Source organism: Hemiscyllium ocellatum, chromosome 5, assembly GCF_020745735.1.
Source record: "Hemiscyllium ocellatum isolate sHemOce1 chromosome 5, sHemOce1.pat.X.cur, whole genome shotgun sequence".
Taxonomy (NCBI): Eukaryota; Metazoa; Chordata; class Chondrichthyes; order Orectolobiformes; family Hemiscylliidae; genus Hemiscyllium; species Hemiscyllium ocellatum.
The window spans coordinates 66,520,173-66,542,959 of NC_083405.1; the positions used below are offsets into that span (position 1 = coordinate 66,520,173).

At 48.2% G+C, this 22,787-nt stretch overlaps 1 protein-coding gene across 1 annotated transcript in view; it reads left to right on the forward strand.

Annotated features, from left to right (window-relative positions):
• LOC132816062 (protein SPMIP7) overlaps positions 1-22,787 on the forward strand; it is a 51,564-nt gene that overhangs the window by 16,259 nt on the left and 12,518 nt on the right. Inside the window, exon 4 of the mRNA XM_060825485.1 lies at positions 3,541-3,679. Within this exon, the coding sequence (XP_060681468.1) occupies positions 3,541-3,679 (139 nt within the window). The remainder of the gene's footprint in view (positions 1-3,540; positions 3,680-22,787) is intronic.

Below are 22,787 nucleotides of genomic sequence, written 5' to 3' on the forward strand. Positions count from 1 at the left end.
TTCGACCTTGTGGTTGCTGCTGGAAGACCTGTATACCAATCCCTCAAATGATTGCCTTTATTATTTTTCATCTCTAGCCTAACTGCATCCATATACTGGTTTTCTTAAAACTTAGGATATCCTTCACTATTCACCATTTAACAGATTACCCTTCCATCCCCTTCCTAAATGTCCTGTATCCCTCAAAATTTAACTCCCAATCTATGTCATCCTGCAGCCATGACACTGTAATGGCTATCCAATCACATTTGCCTGATCAGTTCATGTGTGCTTTTAGATACAGAGCTTTCAGGGTTGTCCTTTTGATTATTTTTGTGTAGTTAGTCAAGGACAGTCTTTGATATCAGCCCTGAGGCTTGGACACAGTCAGTTGCCCATTTGAGTTTGTCATGGTCAAAATCCTCTTCACACAGGCGGTGAGGAGCTGACTGTTCGACAGCTCCCCAACTGTTTTAGCTCTTTCTGCAATATGAAGGGCTGTTTTCTCCTGGAATGAGAGAAAGGTGGGGGGGATTTGAGAGAGACGATAGTGGTTAGCGCAGCTGGTAGTGCTGGTGCTGGTGGGGGAAAAGAGGTGAGATGTCTGGAGCAAGTGAGTAGGCAGCGCAGAGGACAATGCAGAATTATGGGAAGAGGTATTGGGATGGGTGAGAGTGAAGAAAGATATTGCAGGCAATAATGAGAGTATTAGATTATGAGCCTTGCTGGGAGGTGGATGTCTTAGCAGAGATAGAGTGAGTGTGAGGTAAGAGGGAGAAGATGTTGGTACTTACCCTGGTGGAAGAGAGATACTACTAGGCATTCCTCCAGATGGCTGAAACCTCAATGACCAGGGTGGTGGTCAGGCTGACAGGCACTGGTGTCATGGCATTGTCTACCAATCCTAGGGGAAGGAAGATGTCCCTGGTCTACATCACCACATCCACCAGGACCTCCAGGTGCCTATCTGCAGTCAAGACACCAATTTTCTCTTAACTGCCTCATGTGGGGCAAATGGGGCAAACCATGCAGCACAACTCCAGACTAACTGGACTTGTCCATGATTAAGGAAGCCAATTCAATATTGGTGTTTATTGAAAGGGGAATATAATATTAAAAGCGGCCAAGTGTAACTCTGTAGGACCTGGTTACAGTTGTATCTGGGCAGCTTTCCTACTTAAGAAAGGACCTAATTACAATAGAAACAATTCTGAGAAGGTCAACATGACTCATTCCTGGGATGAAGGGATTATCCTGTAAGGAATGGTTGAACAGGTTAGGCCTATACTAATTGGAATCTCGAAGAATGAGAGGTAAACTTATGTAAATATTAAAAATCCTTCAGAGACTTGACAAGGTGAGTGCTGAGATTTTTCTCCTTGTGAGGGAATGCAAAACCAGAGAATTCAGTTTAAAATTAGAGGTCTCCCATTTAATTTTGGGATTAGTATTTTGTAATTTGGTAGGTAGTTTGTCTTGTCCCCCTCCCAGGAGATAAAAGCAGTTAAACTAGTAAATGAGACATTCAGTTGTGACTGGCCTTGTATTACTTCAAAATGGAGAACCAGTAAGACATCAGTCACACCAGTATGTCTCAGGTTAAATTTGTTTTTACTTTTTACCCTTCTGGGGTATTCCCACCCCTCAGTGTGCATTAGCTCTCACTTAAGAAATATCTTGATCTTAAAATTTTTACTCTTGTTTCCAAATTTACTCTTGTCCCCAAGGCCTTGCCTCACCTTATCTCTTCCAACCTAACAACCCTCTGAGACTTTTATGCTGTTGCCGAAACTAATTGAAACTGGCGGCCAGGCCTTCAATTGCCTCCGTTCTATCTCTGGAATGTTCTCATTATGTCTCCGCTACTTTACTTCACTTTCCTCTTTTAAGATACTCCTTACAACCAATCCCTTCAACCAAGCTTTTGATTCCCAGACCCATTGTTTTTCAATGCTCCTGTGAAGCATCATGGGATTGTTTTTTACTTTAAAGATGCTACATAAATATAAATTGTTGTTGAAGAGAGAAACAGAAAATAGGGAGAAAATATGGTAACTTCTTACGTTATGTCATTACTTTGCTCTATATTGCCCTGATTCAAGCTTCTCACTGCCATAAACATATCCTACATGCTGTTGTGCAATGCCAAAAGGGTCATTATGTATGGCTGCACTTCTCTTCCTGTCAATAAACTTATTTGACCCTATATACAGTCTGTCTCTGTCACTATCATAATACCTATCATCTGCACCTTTCCCTCTTCACAACATTATGGGCTTGCTGTGACAAGGTTAACTTCACCAAACCTTTCCATCTCAACTACTTTCCCCAGTATTCAACATCAAACCGCACAGCACGGAGTTGGGTAGATCCTGTTTGATTTTCACAGCTGAAGAAAGCAGGAAATTTTATGCTAAACCTGTACCCATCCATGTCAAAAAGTAACTGTTCATATTAATAGAAGAATTGAAAATGAGAAGATACTGATGAAAGATGACTGACAAAAGAAGCACACGCGATATGAGAGAGCAACTGTCTTAAACAATGAACTGTTCGAATCTGGAATGTATTGCCTGAGAATGCAGTGGAGGCTAATTTGATTGTGAGTTTCAAAAGAGAATTGGATAATTATCTGAAGAATCATTGACTTCAGGTAAATTGCCCTGACAGAGCACTAGTACAGGCATGCTGTCCTGATTGGTCTGAAAGGTTTCCTTGTGTTTTATAACCACTGTATGATTCATGAGAGTTCCTGAGAAAGCTGGAAGTATTAAAAATTCATCGCTTCTTTATCTGAGAAATGGAATGTGTAGTATAAATTTTAAAAAGTGATATTTATAAACATAAATTTTAAACTAGTTAGATCGTCCAAACTTTTTTACATTGTGATAGTTTTACTTTGTGAGTTTTAAGTTTTCAGTTTCATTGGCTTTGTATCCAAGTAATTTCTAATTGTGTATTCAGATTATGTATATATTGAATTATTTCAACCTATTAGAACATTCTGAAGCTCAATGTATTCTTTCATATGGTGCTGTAGGAGCATACTCCTGGGTTTATAATCCAGAGGCCTAGGCTACTGCCATTGGACATGGAATTAATTCCCACTATTGCAGCTGGTAGAATTTGAATCCACTTACTAAATCTGGAATATAAAATTATTCTCAGCAGTAGTAACTGTAAAACTATCATCAATTCTTATAAAGACCCATCCAATGCAATTAATGGAAGGAAGTATGGTGTTGATACCAAGTCTGGCTGTCAAACTCCCAGCAATCTGTTCGATCCATTGACATAGAGAACAAGTCACTCAGTTGGAAGGGAAATTAGACATGTACAACAAATGTTGGCCTTGTCAGCATGCCCATTTCCCATTTTAGAAAGAGGTTAAGCTGTACAAGATTTCACTTCCTGAAAAACCGAATTAATTTTTAGTCACCTTCACTGAGGTCAGTAGAGCATTTGTTAATATTTATTGGTTACCCAATTGATGATTTTTATCTGTTCATTTCTGTCAGATTTTAATGCAGACTGTACTGTATACTTTTCCTCAATGCACAGGAGTTATGAGGAGGTTAATTGGGACTGTAAGTTGGGTCCAAAACTCAAACCAGAAGATGCAACACAGGACAAAATAGCTGACCCTGTATCACGACATGCTACTTTAAAACGATATGATTCAAGCCCTCATATGTGGCAGGTAAATATTTAGTACTTTCTCTTCTTTAGAGGTGTTAAGGGACACATGCCCCAATCATGTACAGGTATTGATGACACTCTGAATTCTTCTGCACAGCCCTTTCGCCCGATAAAGCACCCACACTGACCTCCATCACTCACACTGACCCCACATCACTCGCACTGACATCCATCACTCATACTGACCCCACATCACTCACACTGACCACACATCACTCACACTGACCCCACATCACTCTCACTGACCCCACATCACTCACACTGACCACACATCACTCTCACTGACCCCACATCACTCACACAGATCTCCATCACTCACACTGACATAATATCACTCTCACTGACCACACATCACTCACACTGACATCCATCACTCACACTGACCCCACATCACTCACACTGACAACACATCACTCACACTGACCACACATCACTCACACTGACCCCACATCACTCACACTGACCCCACATCACTCTCACTGACCCCACATCACTCACACTGACCACACATCACTCTCACTGACCCCACATCACTCACACTGACCTCCATCACTCACACTGACCTCCATCACTCACATTGACATATCACTCTCACTGACCGCACATCACTCACACTGACCTCCAAATCACTCACACTGACCCACATCACTCTCACTGACCACACAACACTCACACTGACCTCCTTCACTCACACTGACCTCCTTCACTCACACTGACTGCACATCACTCACACTGACCCCACATCACTCACACTGACCCCACATCATTCTCACTGACCCCACATCACTCACACTGTCCTCCATTATTCACATTGACCCCACATCACTCTCACTGACCCCGCATCACTCACACTGACCTAACATCACTCTCACTGACCTTGCAACACTCACACTGTCCTCCATTATTCACATTGACCCCACATCACTCACACTGACCCCACATCACTCACACTGACCCCACATCACTCTCACTGATCCCACATCACTCGCACTGACATCACATCACTCTCACCGACCTCCATCACTAACACTGACCCCACATCACTCTCACTGACCTTGCATCACTCACACTGACCACACACATCACTCACATTGACCCCACATCACTGTCACTGACCCCACATCACTCACACGGATCCCACATCACGCACACGGACCCCACATCACACACACGGACCCCACATCACTCTCACTGACCCCACATCACTCTCACTGACCCCACATCACTCACACTGACTCCACATCACTCACACTGACAACACATCACTCACACTGACCCCACATCACTCACACTGACCCCACATCACTCACACAGATCTCCATCACTCACACTGACATAATATCACTCTCACTGACCACACATCACTCACACTGACATCCATCACTCACACTGACCCCACATCACTCACACTGACAACACATCACTCACACTGACCACACATCACTCACACTGACCCCACATCACTCTCACTGACCCCACATCACTCACACTGACCACACATCACTCTCACTGACCCCACATCACTCACACTGACCTCTATCACTCACACTGACCTCCATCACTCACATTGACATATCACTCTCACTGACCGCACATCACTCACACTGACCTCCAAATCACTCACACTGACCCACATCACTCTCACTGACCACACAACACTCACACTGACCTCCTTCACTCACACTGACTGCACATCACTCACACAGACCCCACATCACTCACACTGACCCCACATCATTCTCACTGACCCCACATCACTCACACTGTCCTCCATTATTCACATTGACCCCACATCACTCTCACTGACCCCGCATCACTCACACTGACCTAACATCACTCTCACTGACCTTGCAACACTCACACTGTCCTCCATTATTCACATTGACCCCACATCACTCACACTGACCCCACATCACTCACACTGACCCCACATCACTCTCACTGACCCCACATCACTCGCACTGACATCACATCACTCGCACTGACATCACATCACTCTCACCGACCTCCATCACTAACACTGACCCCACATCACTCTCACTGACCTTGCATCACTCACACTGACCACACACATCACTCACATTGACCCCACATCACTGTCACTGACCCCACATCACGCACACGGACCCCACATCACGCACACGGACCCCACATCACACACACGGACCCCACATCACTCTCACTGACCCCACATCACTCTCACTGACCCCACATCACTCACACTGACTCCACATCACTCACACTGACAACACATCACTCACACTGACCCCACATCACTCACACTGACCCCACATCACTCACACAGATCTCCATCACTCACACTGACATAATATCACTCTTACTGACCACACATCACTCACACTGACATCCATCACTCACACTGACCCCACATCACTCACACTGACAACACATCACTCACACTGACCACACATCACTCACACTGACCCCACCTCACTCACACTAACCACACATCACTCACACTGACCTCACATCACTCTCACTGACCCCACATCACTCACACTGACCTCCATCACTCACACTGACCTCCATCACTCACATTGACATATCACTCTCACTGACCGCACATCACTCACACTGACCTCCAAATCACTCACACTGACCCACATCACTCTCACTGACCACACAACACTCACACTGACCTCCTTCACTCACACTGACCCCACATCACTCACACTGTCCTCCATTATTCACATTGACCCCACATCACTCTCACTGACCCCGCATCACTCACACTGACCTAACATCACTCTCACTGACCTTGCAACACTCACACTGTCCTCCATTATTCACATTGACCCCACATCACTCACACTGACCCCACATCACTCACACTGACCCCACATCACTCACACTGACCCCACATCACTCTCACTGATCCCACATCACTCGCACTGACATCACATCACTCGCACTGACATCACATCACTCTCACCGACCTCCATCACTAACACTGACCCCACATCACTCACACTGACCACACACATCACTCACATTGACCCCACATCACTGTCACTGACCCCACATCACGCACACGGACCCCACATCACGCACACGGACCCCACATCACACACACGGACCCCACATCACTCTCACTGACCCCACATCACTTTCACTGACCCCACATCACTCACACTGACTCCACATCACTCACACTGACTCCACATCACTCACACTGACTCCACATCACTCACACTGACCCCACATCACTCACACTGACCCCAAATCACTCACACTGACCACACATCACTCTCACTGACCCCACATCACTCACATTGACCTCCATCACTCACACTGACCTCCATCACTCACATTGACATAATATCACTCTCACTGACCGCACATCACTCACACTGACCTCCAAATCACTCACACTGACCCACATCACTCTCACTGACCACACAACACTCACACTGACCTCCTTCACTCACCCTGACTGCACATCACTCACACTGACCCCACATCACTCACACTGACCCCACATCATTCTCACTGACCCCACATCACTCACACTGTCCTCCATTATTCACATTGACCCCACATCACTCTCACTGACCCCGCATCACTCACACTGACCTAACATCACTCTCACTGACCTTGCAACACTCACACAGTCCTCCATTACACACACTGACCCCACATCACTCACACTGACCCCACATCACTCTCACTGACCCCACATCACTCACACTGACCCCACATCACTTTCACTGATCCCACATCACTCGCACTGACATCACATCACTCTCACCGACCTCCAACACTAACACTGACCCCACATCACTCTCACTGACCTTGCATCACTCACACTGACCACACACATCACTCACATTGCCCTCCATCACTCACATTGACCCCACATCACTGTCACTGACCCCACATCACTCACACGGACCCCACATCACGCACACGGACCCCACATCACGCACACGGACCCCACATCACTCTCACTGACCCCACATCACTCACACTGACTCCACATCACTCGCACTGACTCCACATCACTCGCACTAACTCCACATCACTCAGACTGACCCCACATCACTCACACTGACCCCACATCACTCACACTGACCTCACATCACTCACACTGACCACACACATCACTCTCACCGATCTCCATTATTTACACTGACCCCACATCACTCTCACTGACCTTGCATCACTCACACTGACCCCACATCACTCTCATTAACCTTGCATCACTCACACTGACCCCAAATCACTCACACTGTCCTCCATTACTCACATTGACCCCACATCACTCTCACTCACCGCACATCACTCACACTGACCTCACATCACTCTCACTGACCTTGCATCACTCACACTGTCCTCCATCACTCAAACTGACCCCACATTACTCTCACTGACCTCACATCACTCACACTGACCCCAAATCACTCACACTGACCTCAGATCACTCTCACCGACCTCCATCATTTACACCTACCCCACATCACTCACACTGACCTCACATCACTCACACTGACCTCACATCACTCACACTGTCCTCCATCACTCACATTGACCCCACATCACTCTCACTGACCCCACATCACTCACATTGACCTCACATCACTCACATTGACCTCACATCACTCACACTGACCCCGAATCACTCACACTGTCCTCCATTACTCACATTGACCCCACATCACTCTCACTCACCCTGACCCCACATCACTCTCACTCACCCCACATCACTCACACTGACCTCATATCACTCTCACTGACCTTGCATCACTCACACTGTCCTCCATCACTCAAACTGACCCCACATTACTCACATTGACCCCACATCAATAACATTGACCCCACACCAATCATATTAACCTCGATCACTCAAACTATCCCACATCACTCTCACTGACCCCACATAATTCTCACCGACCTCCTTCAGTTACACTGACCCCACATCACTCTCACTGACCTTGCATCATTCACACTGACCCCACATCACTCACACTGACCTCTATCACTCACACACACCACACATCACTCGCACTGACCCACATCACTCACACTGACCCCAAATCACTCACACTGACCCCACATCACTCACAGTGACCCAACATCACTCACACTGACCCCACATCACTTTCACTGACCTCACATCACTCACACTGACCCCAAATCACTCACACTGACCTCACATCACTCTCACTGACCACACATCTCTCACACTGACCCCACATCACTCACACTGACCTCACATCACTTTCACTGACCTTGCATCATTTACACTGTCCTCAATCACTCAAACTGACCCCACATTACTCACCTTGACCCCACATCAATAACATTGACCCCACACCAATCCCATTGACCTCACATCACTCACACTGACCTCACATCACTCTCACTGACCTTGCATCATTCACACTGTCCTCAATCACTCAAACTGACCCCGCATTACTCACATTGACCCCACATCAATAACATTGACCCCACACCAATCCCATTGACCTCACATCACTCACACTGACCCACATCACTCTCACTGACCCCACATCACTCACACTGACCTCACATCACTCTCACCAACATCCATCACTCACATTGACCCCACATCACTCACACTGACCTCACATCACTCTCACTGAGCTCGCATCACTCACACTGACCTCCATCACTCACACTGACCCCACATCACTCGCACTGACCTCGCATCACTCACACTGACCCCACATCACTCACACTGACCACACATCACTCACAATGACCTCACATCACTCTCACTGAACGCCATCACTCACACTGTCCCCACATTACTTACACTGACCCCACATTACTCACACTGACCTCCATCACTCACACTGACTCCACATCACTCACACTGACCTTCATCACTCACACTGACCACACATCACTCACACTGACCTCACATCACTCTCACTGAACTCCATCACTCACACTGTCCCCACATTACTCACACTGACCTTCATCACTCACACTGACCCCACATCACTCTCACTGATCTCACATCACTCACACTGACCTCACATCATTCACACTGGTCTCCATACCTCTTACTGACCTCCATTACTCCTACTGACCTTGCATCACTCACACTGACCCCACATCACTCACACTGACCTCACATCACTCTCACTGACCTTGCATCACTCACACTGTCCTCCAATACTCACACTGACCCCACATTACTCACATAGACCCCACATCAATCACATTGACCTCAATCACTCACATTGACCCACATCACTCTCACTGACCTCCATCACTAATATTGACCCCACATCATTCTCACTGACCCCTCATCACTCACACTGACCCCGCGTAAGTCCCACTGACCTCCATCATTCACACTGATCCCACATCACTCTCACTGACCTCCATCACTCACACTGACCCCACCTCACTCACACTGACCACACATCACTCACACTGACCTCACATCACTCTCACAGAACTCCATCACTAATATTGACCCCACATCATTCTCACTGACCCCTCATCACTCACACTGACCCCGCGTAAGTCCCACTGACCTCCATCATTCACACTGATCCCACATCACTCTCACTGACCTCCATCACTCACACTGACCCCACCTCACTCACACTAACCACACATCACTCACACTGACCTCACATCACTCTCACTGACCTCACATCACTCTCACAGAACTCCATCACTAATATTGACCCCACATCATTCTCACTGACCCCTCATCACTCACACTGACCCCGCGTAAGTCCCACTGACCTCCATCATTCACACTGATCCCACATCACTCTCACTGACCTCCATCACTCACACTGACCCCACCTCACTCACACTAACCACACATCACTCACACTGACCTCACATCACTCTCACTGAACTCCATCACTCACACTGTCCCCACATTACTTACACTGACCCCACATTACTCACACTGACCTCCATCACTCACACTGACCCCACATTACTCACACTGACCCCACATCCCTCTCACTGACCTCGCATCACTCTCACTGACCTCGTATCACACACACTGAACTCCATCACTCCCACTGAACCTTCATCATTCACACTGACCTCACATCACTCACATTGACCTCACATCCCTCTCATTGACCTCGCATCACTCTCACTGACCTCGTATCACGCACACTGAACTCCATCACTCCCACTGACCTCCATCACTCCCACTGAACCTTCATCACTCTCACTGACCCCTCATCACTCACACTGACCCCACATCACTCACACTGACCCCACATCCCTCGCACTAACCTCGCATCACTCTCACTGACCGCACATCACTCTCACTGACCTCGCATCACACAAACTGACCTCCATCACACACACTGACCTCCATCTCTCACACTGACCCCACATCACTCACACTGTCCTCCAGCAATCACATTGACCCCACATCACTCTCATGACCCCACATCCCTCACACTGACCCCACATCACTCACACTGACCTTCATCACTCACACTGACCCCACATCACTCTCACTGATCTCGCATCACTCACACTGACCTCACATCATTCACACTAGTCTCCATACCTCTTACTGACCTCCATTACTCCTACTGACCTTGCATCACTCACACTGACCCCACATCACTCACACTGACCTCACATCACTCTCACTGACCTTGCATCACTCACACTGTCCTCCAATACTCACACTGACCCCACATTACTCACATAGACCCCACATCAATCACATTGACCTCAATCACTCACATTGACCCACATCACTCTCACTGACCTCCATCACTAATATTGACCCCACATCATTCTCACTGACCCCTCATCACTCACACTGACCCCGCGTAAGTCCCACTGACCTCCATCATTCACACTGATCCCACATCACTCTCACTGACCTCCATCACTCACACTGACCCCACCTCACTCACACTGACCACACATCACTCACACTGACCTCACATCACTCTCACTGAACTCCATCACTAATATTGACCCCACATCATTCTCACTGACCCCTCATCACTCACACTGACCCCGCGTAAGTCCCACTGACCTCCATCATTCACACTGATCCCACATCACTCTCACTGACCTCCATCACTCACACTGACCCCACCTCACTCACACTGACCACACATCACTCACACTGACCTCACATCACTCTCACTGAACTCCATCACTCACACTGTCCCCACATTACTTACACTGACCCCACATTACTCACACTGACCTCCATCACTCACACTGACCCCACATCACTCACACTGACCCCACATCCCTCTCACTGACCTCGCATCACTCTCACTGACCTCGTATCACACACACTGAACTCCATCACTCCCACTGACCTCCATCACTCCCACTGAACCTTCATCACTCTCACTGACCCCTCATCACTCACACTGACCCCACATCACTCACACTGACCCCACATCCCTCGCACTAACCTCGCATCACTCTCACTGACCGCACATCACTCTCACTGACCTCGCATCACAGAAACTGACCTCCATCACACACACTGACCTCCATCTCTCACACTGACCCCACATCACTCACACTGTCCTCCAGCAATCACATTGACCCCACATCACTCTCATGACCCCACATCCCTCACACTGACCTCAAATCACTCTCACTGACCTTGCATCAGTCACACTGTCCTCAATCACTCAAACTGATCCCACATTACTCACATTGACCCCACACCAATCATATTGACCTCGATCACTCACACTGACCCACATCACTCACACTGACCTCCAACACTCACACTGACCTCACATCATTCACACTGACCTCGTTCACTCACACTGACCACACATCACTCACACTGACCTCAATCACTCACATTGACCCCACATCACTCACACTGACCCCACATCACTCATACTGACCCAACATCACACACACTGACCACTATCACTCACACTGACATCTATCACTCCCACTAACCCTCCATCACTCTCACTGACCTCGCATCACACACACTGACCTCCATCACTCTCACTGACCTCCATCACTCACACTGACCCCACATCACTCACACTGGCCTCCATCACTCACACTGACCCCACATCACTCACACTGACCTCAATCACTCACATTGACCCCACATCACTCACACTGACCCCACATCACTCGCACTGACCTCAATCACTCACATTGACCCCACATCACTCACACTGACCCCACATCACTCACGCTGGCCTCCATCACTCACACTGACCCACATCACTCTCACTGACCTCGCATCACTCTCACTGACCTCGTATCACACACACTGAACTCCATCACTCCCACTGAACCTTCATCATTCACACTGACCTCACATCACTCACATTGACCTCACATCCCTCTCATTGACCTCGCATCACTCTCACTGACCTCGCATCACTCTCACTGACCTCGCATTACTCACACTGACCTTCATCACTCACACTGACCACACATCACTCACACTGATCCCACATTACTCACACTGACCTCCATCACTCACACTGACCCCACATTACTCACACTGACCTTCATCACTCACACTGACCCCACATTACTCTCACTGATCTCGCATCACTCACACTGACCTCACATCATTCACACTGGTCTCCATACCTCTTACTGACCTCCATTACTCCTACTGACCTTGCATCACTCACACTGATCCCACATCACTCACACTGACCTCACATCACTCTCACTGACCTTGCATCACTCACACTGTCCTCCAATACTCACACTGACCCCACATTACTCACATAGACCCCACATCAATCACATTGACCTCAATCACTCACATTGACCCCACATCACTCACACTGACCCCACATCACTCACGCTGGCCTCCATCACTCACACTGACCCACATCACTCTCACTGACCTCACATCACTCTCACTGACCTCCATCACTAATATTGACCCCACATCATTCTCACTGACCCCTCATCACTCACACTGACCCCGCGTAAGTCCCACTGACCTCCATCATTCACACTGATCCCACATCACTCTCACTGACCTCCATCACTCACACTGACCCCACCTCACTCACACTGACCACACATCACTCACACTGACCTCACATCACTCTCACTGAACTCCATCACTAATATTGACCCCACATCATTCTCACTGACCCCTCATCACTCACACTGACCCCGCGTAAGTCCCACTGACCTCCATCATTCACACTGATCCCACATCACTCTCACTGACCTCCATCACTCACACTGACCCCACCTCACTCACACTGACCACACATCACTCACACTGACCTCACATCACTCTCACTGAACTCCATCACTCACACTGTCCCCACATTACTTACACTGACCCCACATTACTCACACTGACCTCCATCACTCACACTGACCCCACATCACTCACACTGACCCCACATCCCTCTCACTGACCTCGCATCACTCTCACTGACCTCGTATCACACACACTGAACTCCATCACTCCCACTGACCTCCATCACTCCCACTGAACCTTCATCACTCTCACTGACCCCTCATCACTCACACTGACCCCACATCACTCACACTGACCCCACATCCCTCGCACTAACCTCGCATCACTCTCACTGACCGCACATCACTCTCACTGACCTCGCATCACAGAAACTGACCTCCATCACACACACTGACCTCCATCTCTCACACTGACCCCACATCACTCACACTGTCCTCCAGCAATCACATTGACCCCACATCACTCTCATGACCCCACATCCCTCACACTGACCTCAAATCACTCTCACTGACCTTGCATCAGTCACACTGTCCTCAATCACTCAAACTGATCCCACATTACTCACATTGACCCCACACCAATCATATTGACCTCGATCACTCACACTGACCCACATCACTCACACTGACCTCCAACACTCACACTGACCTCACATCATTCACACTGACCTCGTTCACTCACACTGACCACACATCACTCACACTGACCTCCATCACTCATATTGACCCCACATCACTCTCACTGACCCCTCATCACTCACACTAACCCCACATAAGTCCCACTGACGTCCATCACTCACACTGACCTTGATCACTCACACTGACCACACAACACTCACACTGACCTCCATCACTCACACTGATTCCATCTCACTCACACTGACCACACATCACTCACACTGACCTCCATCACTCACACTGACCCCACATCACTCACACTGACCTCAATCACTCACATTGACCCCACATCACTCACACTGACCCCACATCACTCATACTGACCCAACATCACACACACTGACCACTATCACTCACACTGACATCTATCACTCCCACTAACCCTCCATCACTCTCACTGACCTCGCATCACACACACTGACCTCCATCACTCACACTGACCCCACATCACTCACACTGGCCTCCATCACTCACACTGACCCCACATCACTCACACTGACCTCAATCACTCACATTGACCCCACATCACTCACACTGACCCCACATCACTCGCACTGACCTCAATCACTCACATTGACCCCACATCACTCACACTGACCCCACATCACTCACGCTGGCCTCCATCACTCACACTGACCCACATCACTCTCACTGACCTCGCTTCACCCTCACTGACCTCGCATCACTCTCACTGACCTCGCATCACACACACTGACCTCCATCACACACACTGACCTCCATCACTCACACTGACCCCACATCACCCACTCTGTCCGCCATCAATCACATTGACCCCACATCCCTCTCATGACCCCACATCCCTCACACTGACCTCAAATCACTCTCACTGACCTTGCATTACTCACACTGTCCTCAATCACTCAAACTGACCCCACATCACTCACAGTGACCCCACCTCAATAACGTTGACCCTACACCAATCACATTGACCTCGATCACTCACACTGACCCACATCACTCTCACTGACCCCACATTACTCACATTGACTCCACATCACTCTCACTGACCTCCATCACTCACACTGACCCCACATCACTCACACTGACCCCACATCACTCACAATGACCTCATACCTCTCACACTGAACCCACATCACTCAAACTGTCTTCCAACTCTCATACTGACCCCACATCAATTACATTGACCCCACATCAATTACATTGACCCCACACCTATCACACTGACCTCCATTACTCACACTAACCCCACATCACTCACACTGTCCTCCAACACTCACAATGACCTCAAATCATTCACACTGACCTCCAAACCTCTTACAGACCTCCACCACTCCTACTGACCTTGCATCACTCACACTGACCCCACATCACTCACACTGACCCCACATCACTCACACTGACCCCACATCACTCACACTGACCTTACATCACTCTCACTGACCTCCATCACTCAGACTGACCTCACAACACTCACACTGACCTCCAATACTCACACTGACCTCACATCTTTCATACTGACCTCCATACCTCTTACTGACCTCCATCACTCCTACTGACCTTGTATCACTCACACTGACCCCACATCACTCTCACTGACCTCGCATCACTCTCACTGACATCGCATCACACACACTGACTTCCATCACTCTCACTGACCCCACATCACTCACACTGACCTCACATCACTCACACTGACCTTGCATCACTCACACTGTCCTCAATCACTCAAACTGACCCCACATTACTCACATTGACCCCACATCAATAACATTGACCCCACACCAATCACATTGACCTCGATCACTCACACTGGCCCACATCACTCTCACTGACCCCACATCACTCACACTGACTCCACATCACTCTCACTGACCCCACATCACTCTCACTGACCCCACATCGCTCACACTGACTCCACATCACTCTCACTGACCTCCATCACTCACGCTGACCCCACATCACTCACACTGACCCCACATCACTCTCACTGACCTCCATCACTCACATTGACCCCACATCACTCACACTGACCCCATATCACTTACACTGACCCCACATCACACACACTGACCTTGCATCACTCACACTGTCCTCAATCACTCAAACTGACCCCACATTACTCACATTGACCCCACATCAATAACATTGACCCCACACCAATCACATTGACCTCGATCACTCACACTGACCCACATCACTCTCACTGACCCCACATCACTCACACTGACTCCACATCACTCTCACTGACCCCACATCGCTCACACTGACTCCACATCACTCTCACTGACCTCCATCACTCACGCTGACCCCACATCACTCACACTGACCCCACATCACTCTCACTGACCTCCATCACTCACATTGACCCCACATCACTCACACTGACCCCATATCACTCACACTGACCCCACATCACACACACTGACCACCATCACTCACACTGACATCTATCACCCCCACTAACTCTCCATCACTCTCACTGACCTCCATCACTCACACTATCCCCGCATCACTCTCGCTGACCTCAATCACTCTCACAAACCTTGCATCACTCTCACTGACCTCGCATCACACACACTGCCCTCCATCTCTCACACTGAACTCTGTTACTCACACTGATCCCACATCACTCTCACTGACCTCCATCACTCACACTGAACTCTCTCACTCACACTGACCCACATCACTCTCACTGACCTTGCATCACTCACACTGACCCCACATCATTCACACTGGCCTCCATCACTCACACTGACCCCCCATCACTCACACTGACCTCAATCACTCACATTGACCCCACATCACTCACACTGACCCCACATCACTCACACTGACCTCTATCATTCACTGACCTCGATCATTCACACTGACCCCACGTCACTCTCACTGACTCCACATCACTCACACTAACCCCACATCACTCACACTGGCCTCCATCACTCACACTGACCCCACATCACTCACACTGACCCCACATCACTCACATTGACCCCACATCACTCACACTGACGCCACATCACTCAATTGTCGCCACATCACTCACATGACCTCGATCACTCACACTGACCCCGCATCACTCACACTGTCCTCCATCACTCACACTGGCCCCACATCACTCACACTGACCCCGCATCACTCACACTGACCTCTATCACACACACTGACCTCCATCACTCACACTGATATCTATCACTCACACTGACCTCTATCACACACACTGACCTCCATCACTCACACTGACCCCACATCACACACACAGACCACCATCACTCACACTGACATCTATCACTCCCACTAACTGTCCATCACTCTCACTGACCTCCATCACTCTCACTGTCCCCACATCACTCTCACTGACGTCGATCACTCTCACAAACCTCGCATCACTCTCACTGATCTCACATCACGCACACTGACCTCCATCACTCACGCTGAACTCTATCATTCACACTGACCCACATCACTCTCACTGACCTCGCATCACTCAGACTGACCCCACATCACTCACACTGGCCTCCAACATTCACACTGACCCCACATCACTCACACTGACCCCACATCACTCACACTCACCCCGCATCACTCTCACTGACCTCCATCACTCACATTGACCCCACATCACTCACACTGACCCACATCACTCTCACTGACCCCACATCACTCACACTGACTCCACATCACTCTCACTGACCCCACATCGCTCACACTGACTCCACATCACTCTCACTGACCTCCATCACTCACGCTGACCCCACGTCACTCACACTGACCCCGCATCACTCTCGCTGACCTCAATCACTCTCACAAACCTTGCATCACTCTCACTGACCTCGCATCACACACACTGCCCTCCATCTCTCACACTGAACTCTGTTACTCACACTGATCCCACATCACTCTCACTGACCTCCATCACTCACACTGAACTCTCTCACTCACATTGACCCCACATCACTCACACTGACCCCACATCACTCACACTGACCTCTATCATTCACTGACCTCGATCATTCACACTGACCCCACATCACTCTCACTGACTCCACATCACTCACACTAACCCCACATCACTCACACTGGCCTCCATCACTCACACTGACCCCACATCACTCACATTGACCCCACATCACTCACACTGACCCCACATCACTCACACTGACGCCACATCACTCAATTGTCGCCACATCACTCACATGACCTCGATCACACACTGACCCCGCATCACACACACTGTCCTCCATCACTCACACTGGCCCCACATCACTCTCACTGACCCCACATCGCTCACACTGACTCCACATCACTCTCACTGACCTCCATCACTCACGCTGACCCCACGTCACTCACACTGACCCCACATCACTCTCACTGACCTCCATCACTCACATTGACCCCACATCACTCACACTGACCCCATATCACTCACACTGACCCCACATCACACACACTGACCACCATCACTCACACTGACAACTATCACCCCCACTAACTCTCCATCACTCTCACTGACCTCCATCACTCACACTATCCCCGCATCACTCTCGCTGACCTCAATCACTTTCACAAACCTTGCATCACTCTCACTGACCTCGCATCACACACACTGCCCTCCATCTCTCACACTGAACTCTGTTACTCACACTGATCCCACATCACTCTCACTGACCTCCATCACTCACACTGAACTCTCTCACTCACATTGACCCCACATCACTCACACTGACCCCACATCACTCACACTAACCCCACATCACTCACACTGGCCTCCATCACTCACACTGACCCCACATCACTCACATTGACCCCACATCACTCACACTGACCCCACATCACTCACACTGACGCCACATCACTCAATTGTCGCCACATCACTCACATGACCTCGATCACACACTGACCCCGCATCACTCACACTGTCCTCCATCACTCACACTGGCCCCACATCACTCACACTGACCCCGCATCACTCACACTGACCTCTATCACACACACTGACCTCCATCACTCACACTGACATCTATCACTCACACTGACCTCTATCACACACACTGACCTCCATCACTCACACTGACCTCCATCACTCACACTGACCCCACATCACACACACAGACCACCATCACTCACACTGACATCTATCACTCCCACTAACTGTCCATCACTCTCACTGACCTCCATCACTCTCACTGTCCCCACATCACTCTCACTGACGTCGATCACTCTCACAAACCTCGCATCACTCTCACTGATCTCACATCACGCACACTGACCTCCATCACTCACACTGAACTCTATCATTCACACTGACCCACATCACTCTCACTGACCTCGCATCACTCAGACTGACCCCACATCACTCACACTGGCCTCCATCATTCACACTGACCCCACATCACTCACACTGACCCCACATCACTCACACTCACCCCGCATCACTCTCACTGACCTCCAAAACTCACACTGACCCCACATCATTCACACTCACCCCGCATTACTCTCACTGACCTCCATCACTCGCACTGACCCCACATCATTCACACTGACCCCACATTACTCACACTGACCCACATCACTCACACTGACCCCACATCACTCTCTCTGACCTCCATCACTCACACTAACCTCCATCACTCACACTGACTCCACATCACTCACACTGTCCTCCATCACTCACTCTGATCTCCATCATTCACACTGAAACTCCCCCACTCACAGTGACCACTCCTCACATGGTGAATCCTACTAACACTCAACATGACTCAAACATTGACACCAGCCTATACATTGTCCAGTTGACCCCCCACCATGTGAAATCCAGCCAGCCCCTGCTCTGCAACATCTGGACATGGGGTTCTGACCTCGATTGGAAAATGTGGGCTATCATTTATTTTGTTGCCTGTGAAATATTCTGTGCAGACACGTTGACCAGTTTATTACTCATAAAATGCATTTGCTCATATACTCCTTTGATACAGAGGACTACAGTTCAAACTCGCAGGTTAACAAAAACAGCTCTGTACAAATTATGCTAACTTCTCCAAATTAGGCTGACTGCCTGAAAAACACATATACTACACACTCTTGTGAACTTGTTAGGGTTTCAGGATCCGATTCTCTGAGCTGTGTCAACGGGTCTCCTAGAGTTTTAACTCAAAGGTGGGTCTCACATGGAGTCTTTGCCAACCAAGTCTAAACTGAGGGAATGGCCGCCAGGTCTCCCTTCTTATCTCCCTTTCTGAGTCCTCTGGAATGTTCTCTGACTTCATCCAATGGGGTCATAGGGCAGGGGTCACAGCACCTAACGAGATTTGGCAAGGTCATTCAGATGTACCCAACTCCTTTCCAAGATATGATTACTCCATGGTGGCAAGGGGTTTCTCTAAAACTGGAGAATACGGAAACATAATGTCTCTCCCTTCTGTTATTGATGAGTAGTTCTGTTCAATATGGAAGACAGATTTTTTTTGCTTTTGATTGTGGTCACTTTGGCCTCTTTGCATTCTGTCAGGCCTTTCTTACAGAAACTGTTGAGCCAGTTTTATGTTGGGCCTAGTATTTTAGGCCATTACCCATTTAGCCATATTATAATGAAGAATGCCATGACTATGATAAATGTAAAAAGTAGAAAACCAAAATGAATGTTGCACCCCATGATAGTATGCAGGTCTTGAAACCTGAGTAGCATAATCTTGAATATGTAATGGATTTCCCATAGGAAGAAGTCAGATCAAGAGTGCATCATCTACTCGGCTCATTTATCCTTGTTTGTCATATTCACATGTTGTTGTGGTTCTGCTCGCCGAGCTGGAAGTTTTTGCTGCAAACGTTTCGTTCCCTGGCTAGGGAACATCATCAGTGCTGTTGGAGCCTCGTGTGAAGCGCTTCACACGAGGCTCCAACAGCACTGATGATGTTCCCTAGCCAGGGAACGAAACGTTTGCAGCAAAAACTTCCAGCTCGGCGAGCAGATTCACAACAACGGATACCCGAGCTACAAATCTTCAATCAGATTTTATATTCACATGTTGCTTTCCTCCCCTCCCCTTCATTAAGAATGGCGATGTGCATGAAGCCTTCGCCATACATTCGTTATTCAAATGCTCACCAATGTTCATGACTGCATGTGGCAGAATAGCAATACTTTGATTTGATCCATTGGTTGTGGATTCCTTTAGCTCTGACCATAGTATATGCTGCTTCCAAGGTTTAGCATCCACCTGTAGCTTCACCAGGTTGACACTTCATTCTGAACTATGCCCAGTGTTGCTCCTGGAATGTTGGTCATACACCCTTCATTGAATCAGATATGATCACCCTAACTTGCTGGTAACAGTAAAGTGAAGGATATACTGAGTCATGAGATTGCCAATCTTGATGAATTACAATTATGCTGTTGCTGATAACAAACAGCGCTTCATGGATGTCCAGTTTTTCGCTATTCACTCTGATCTGAATCTATCTCATGTAGCAAAGTCATGGTGAAACCCCGATACAATGAAGGGCAGTTAAGTATTCAGCACATTGCTTGGGTTGGATTTCCATATCAGTCAGACCAGACAAAGACAACATTGCAGTTCCTTTCCTGAAGGACATTAATAAAGCATTTGGGTTTTTATTGGCGACATTGCAGTTTAGGTCACCATTGTGGATACTAACATTTGATTCGAAGATTAGTTAAATAAGTAAATTTAAACTAACCAACCACCATGGTGGTCTTTGAAAAGCTTGTTAATTGATTGCATGTCCAGGTGTTAATCCTGTAACGAAAGATTGTTCCTAAGACAGTTTTATTCCAAAATATCAAATGAAAATTCACTGATCGGCTGTCAAACTACTAGCAGGTTTAGTACCCAAAGTGATTTCATATCGTAATAAATTCCTTATCTTATCTGGATGGTATAGTGTACAAAAAGGTTGTAAGCTTCTTGAAGAACGAGGTTGGATCGTGACAGAAATCAGCTGTTGTTGCTGATGCGATACACATCTCTGAAACCTTGACAGTGCGGATGAACTAAGCAGCTGTCAGCTGCATAAGACACAGCCAACCAAGATTGTTATTTAAAGGACCAAATGTTCAACTTGCATATGCTATGCTTTTGAGTTATTTCTGCTATTGCAAATGTTGTTGCTGCATAGTCAAATGTTTTCAGAAGCCTGTCAATGAGTTCAAAAGCAGAGCTCCCAAAACAACAACCTGCAATGTTGGCTGCTTCATGTGTATCACTTGC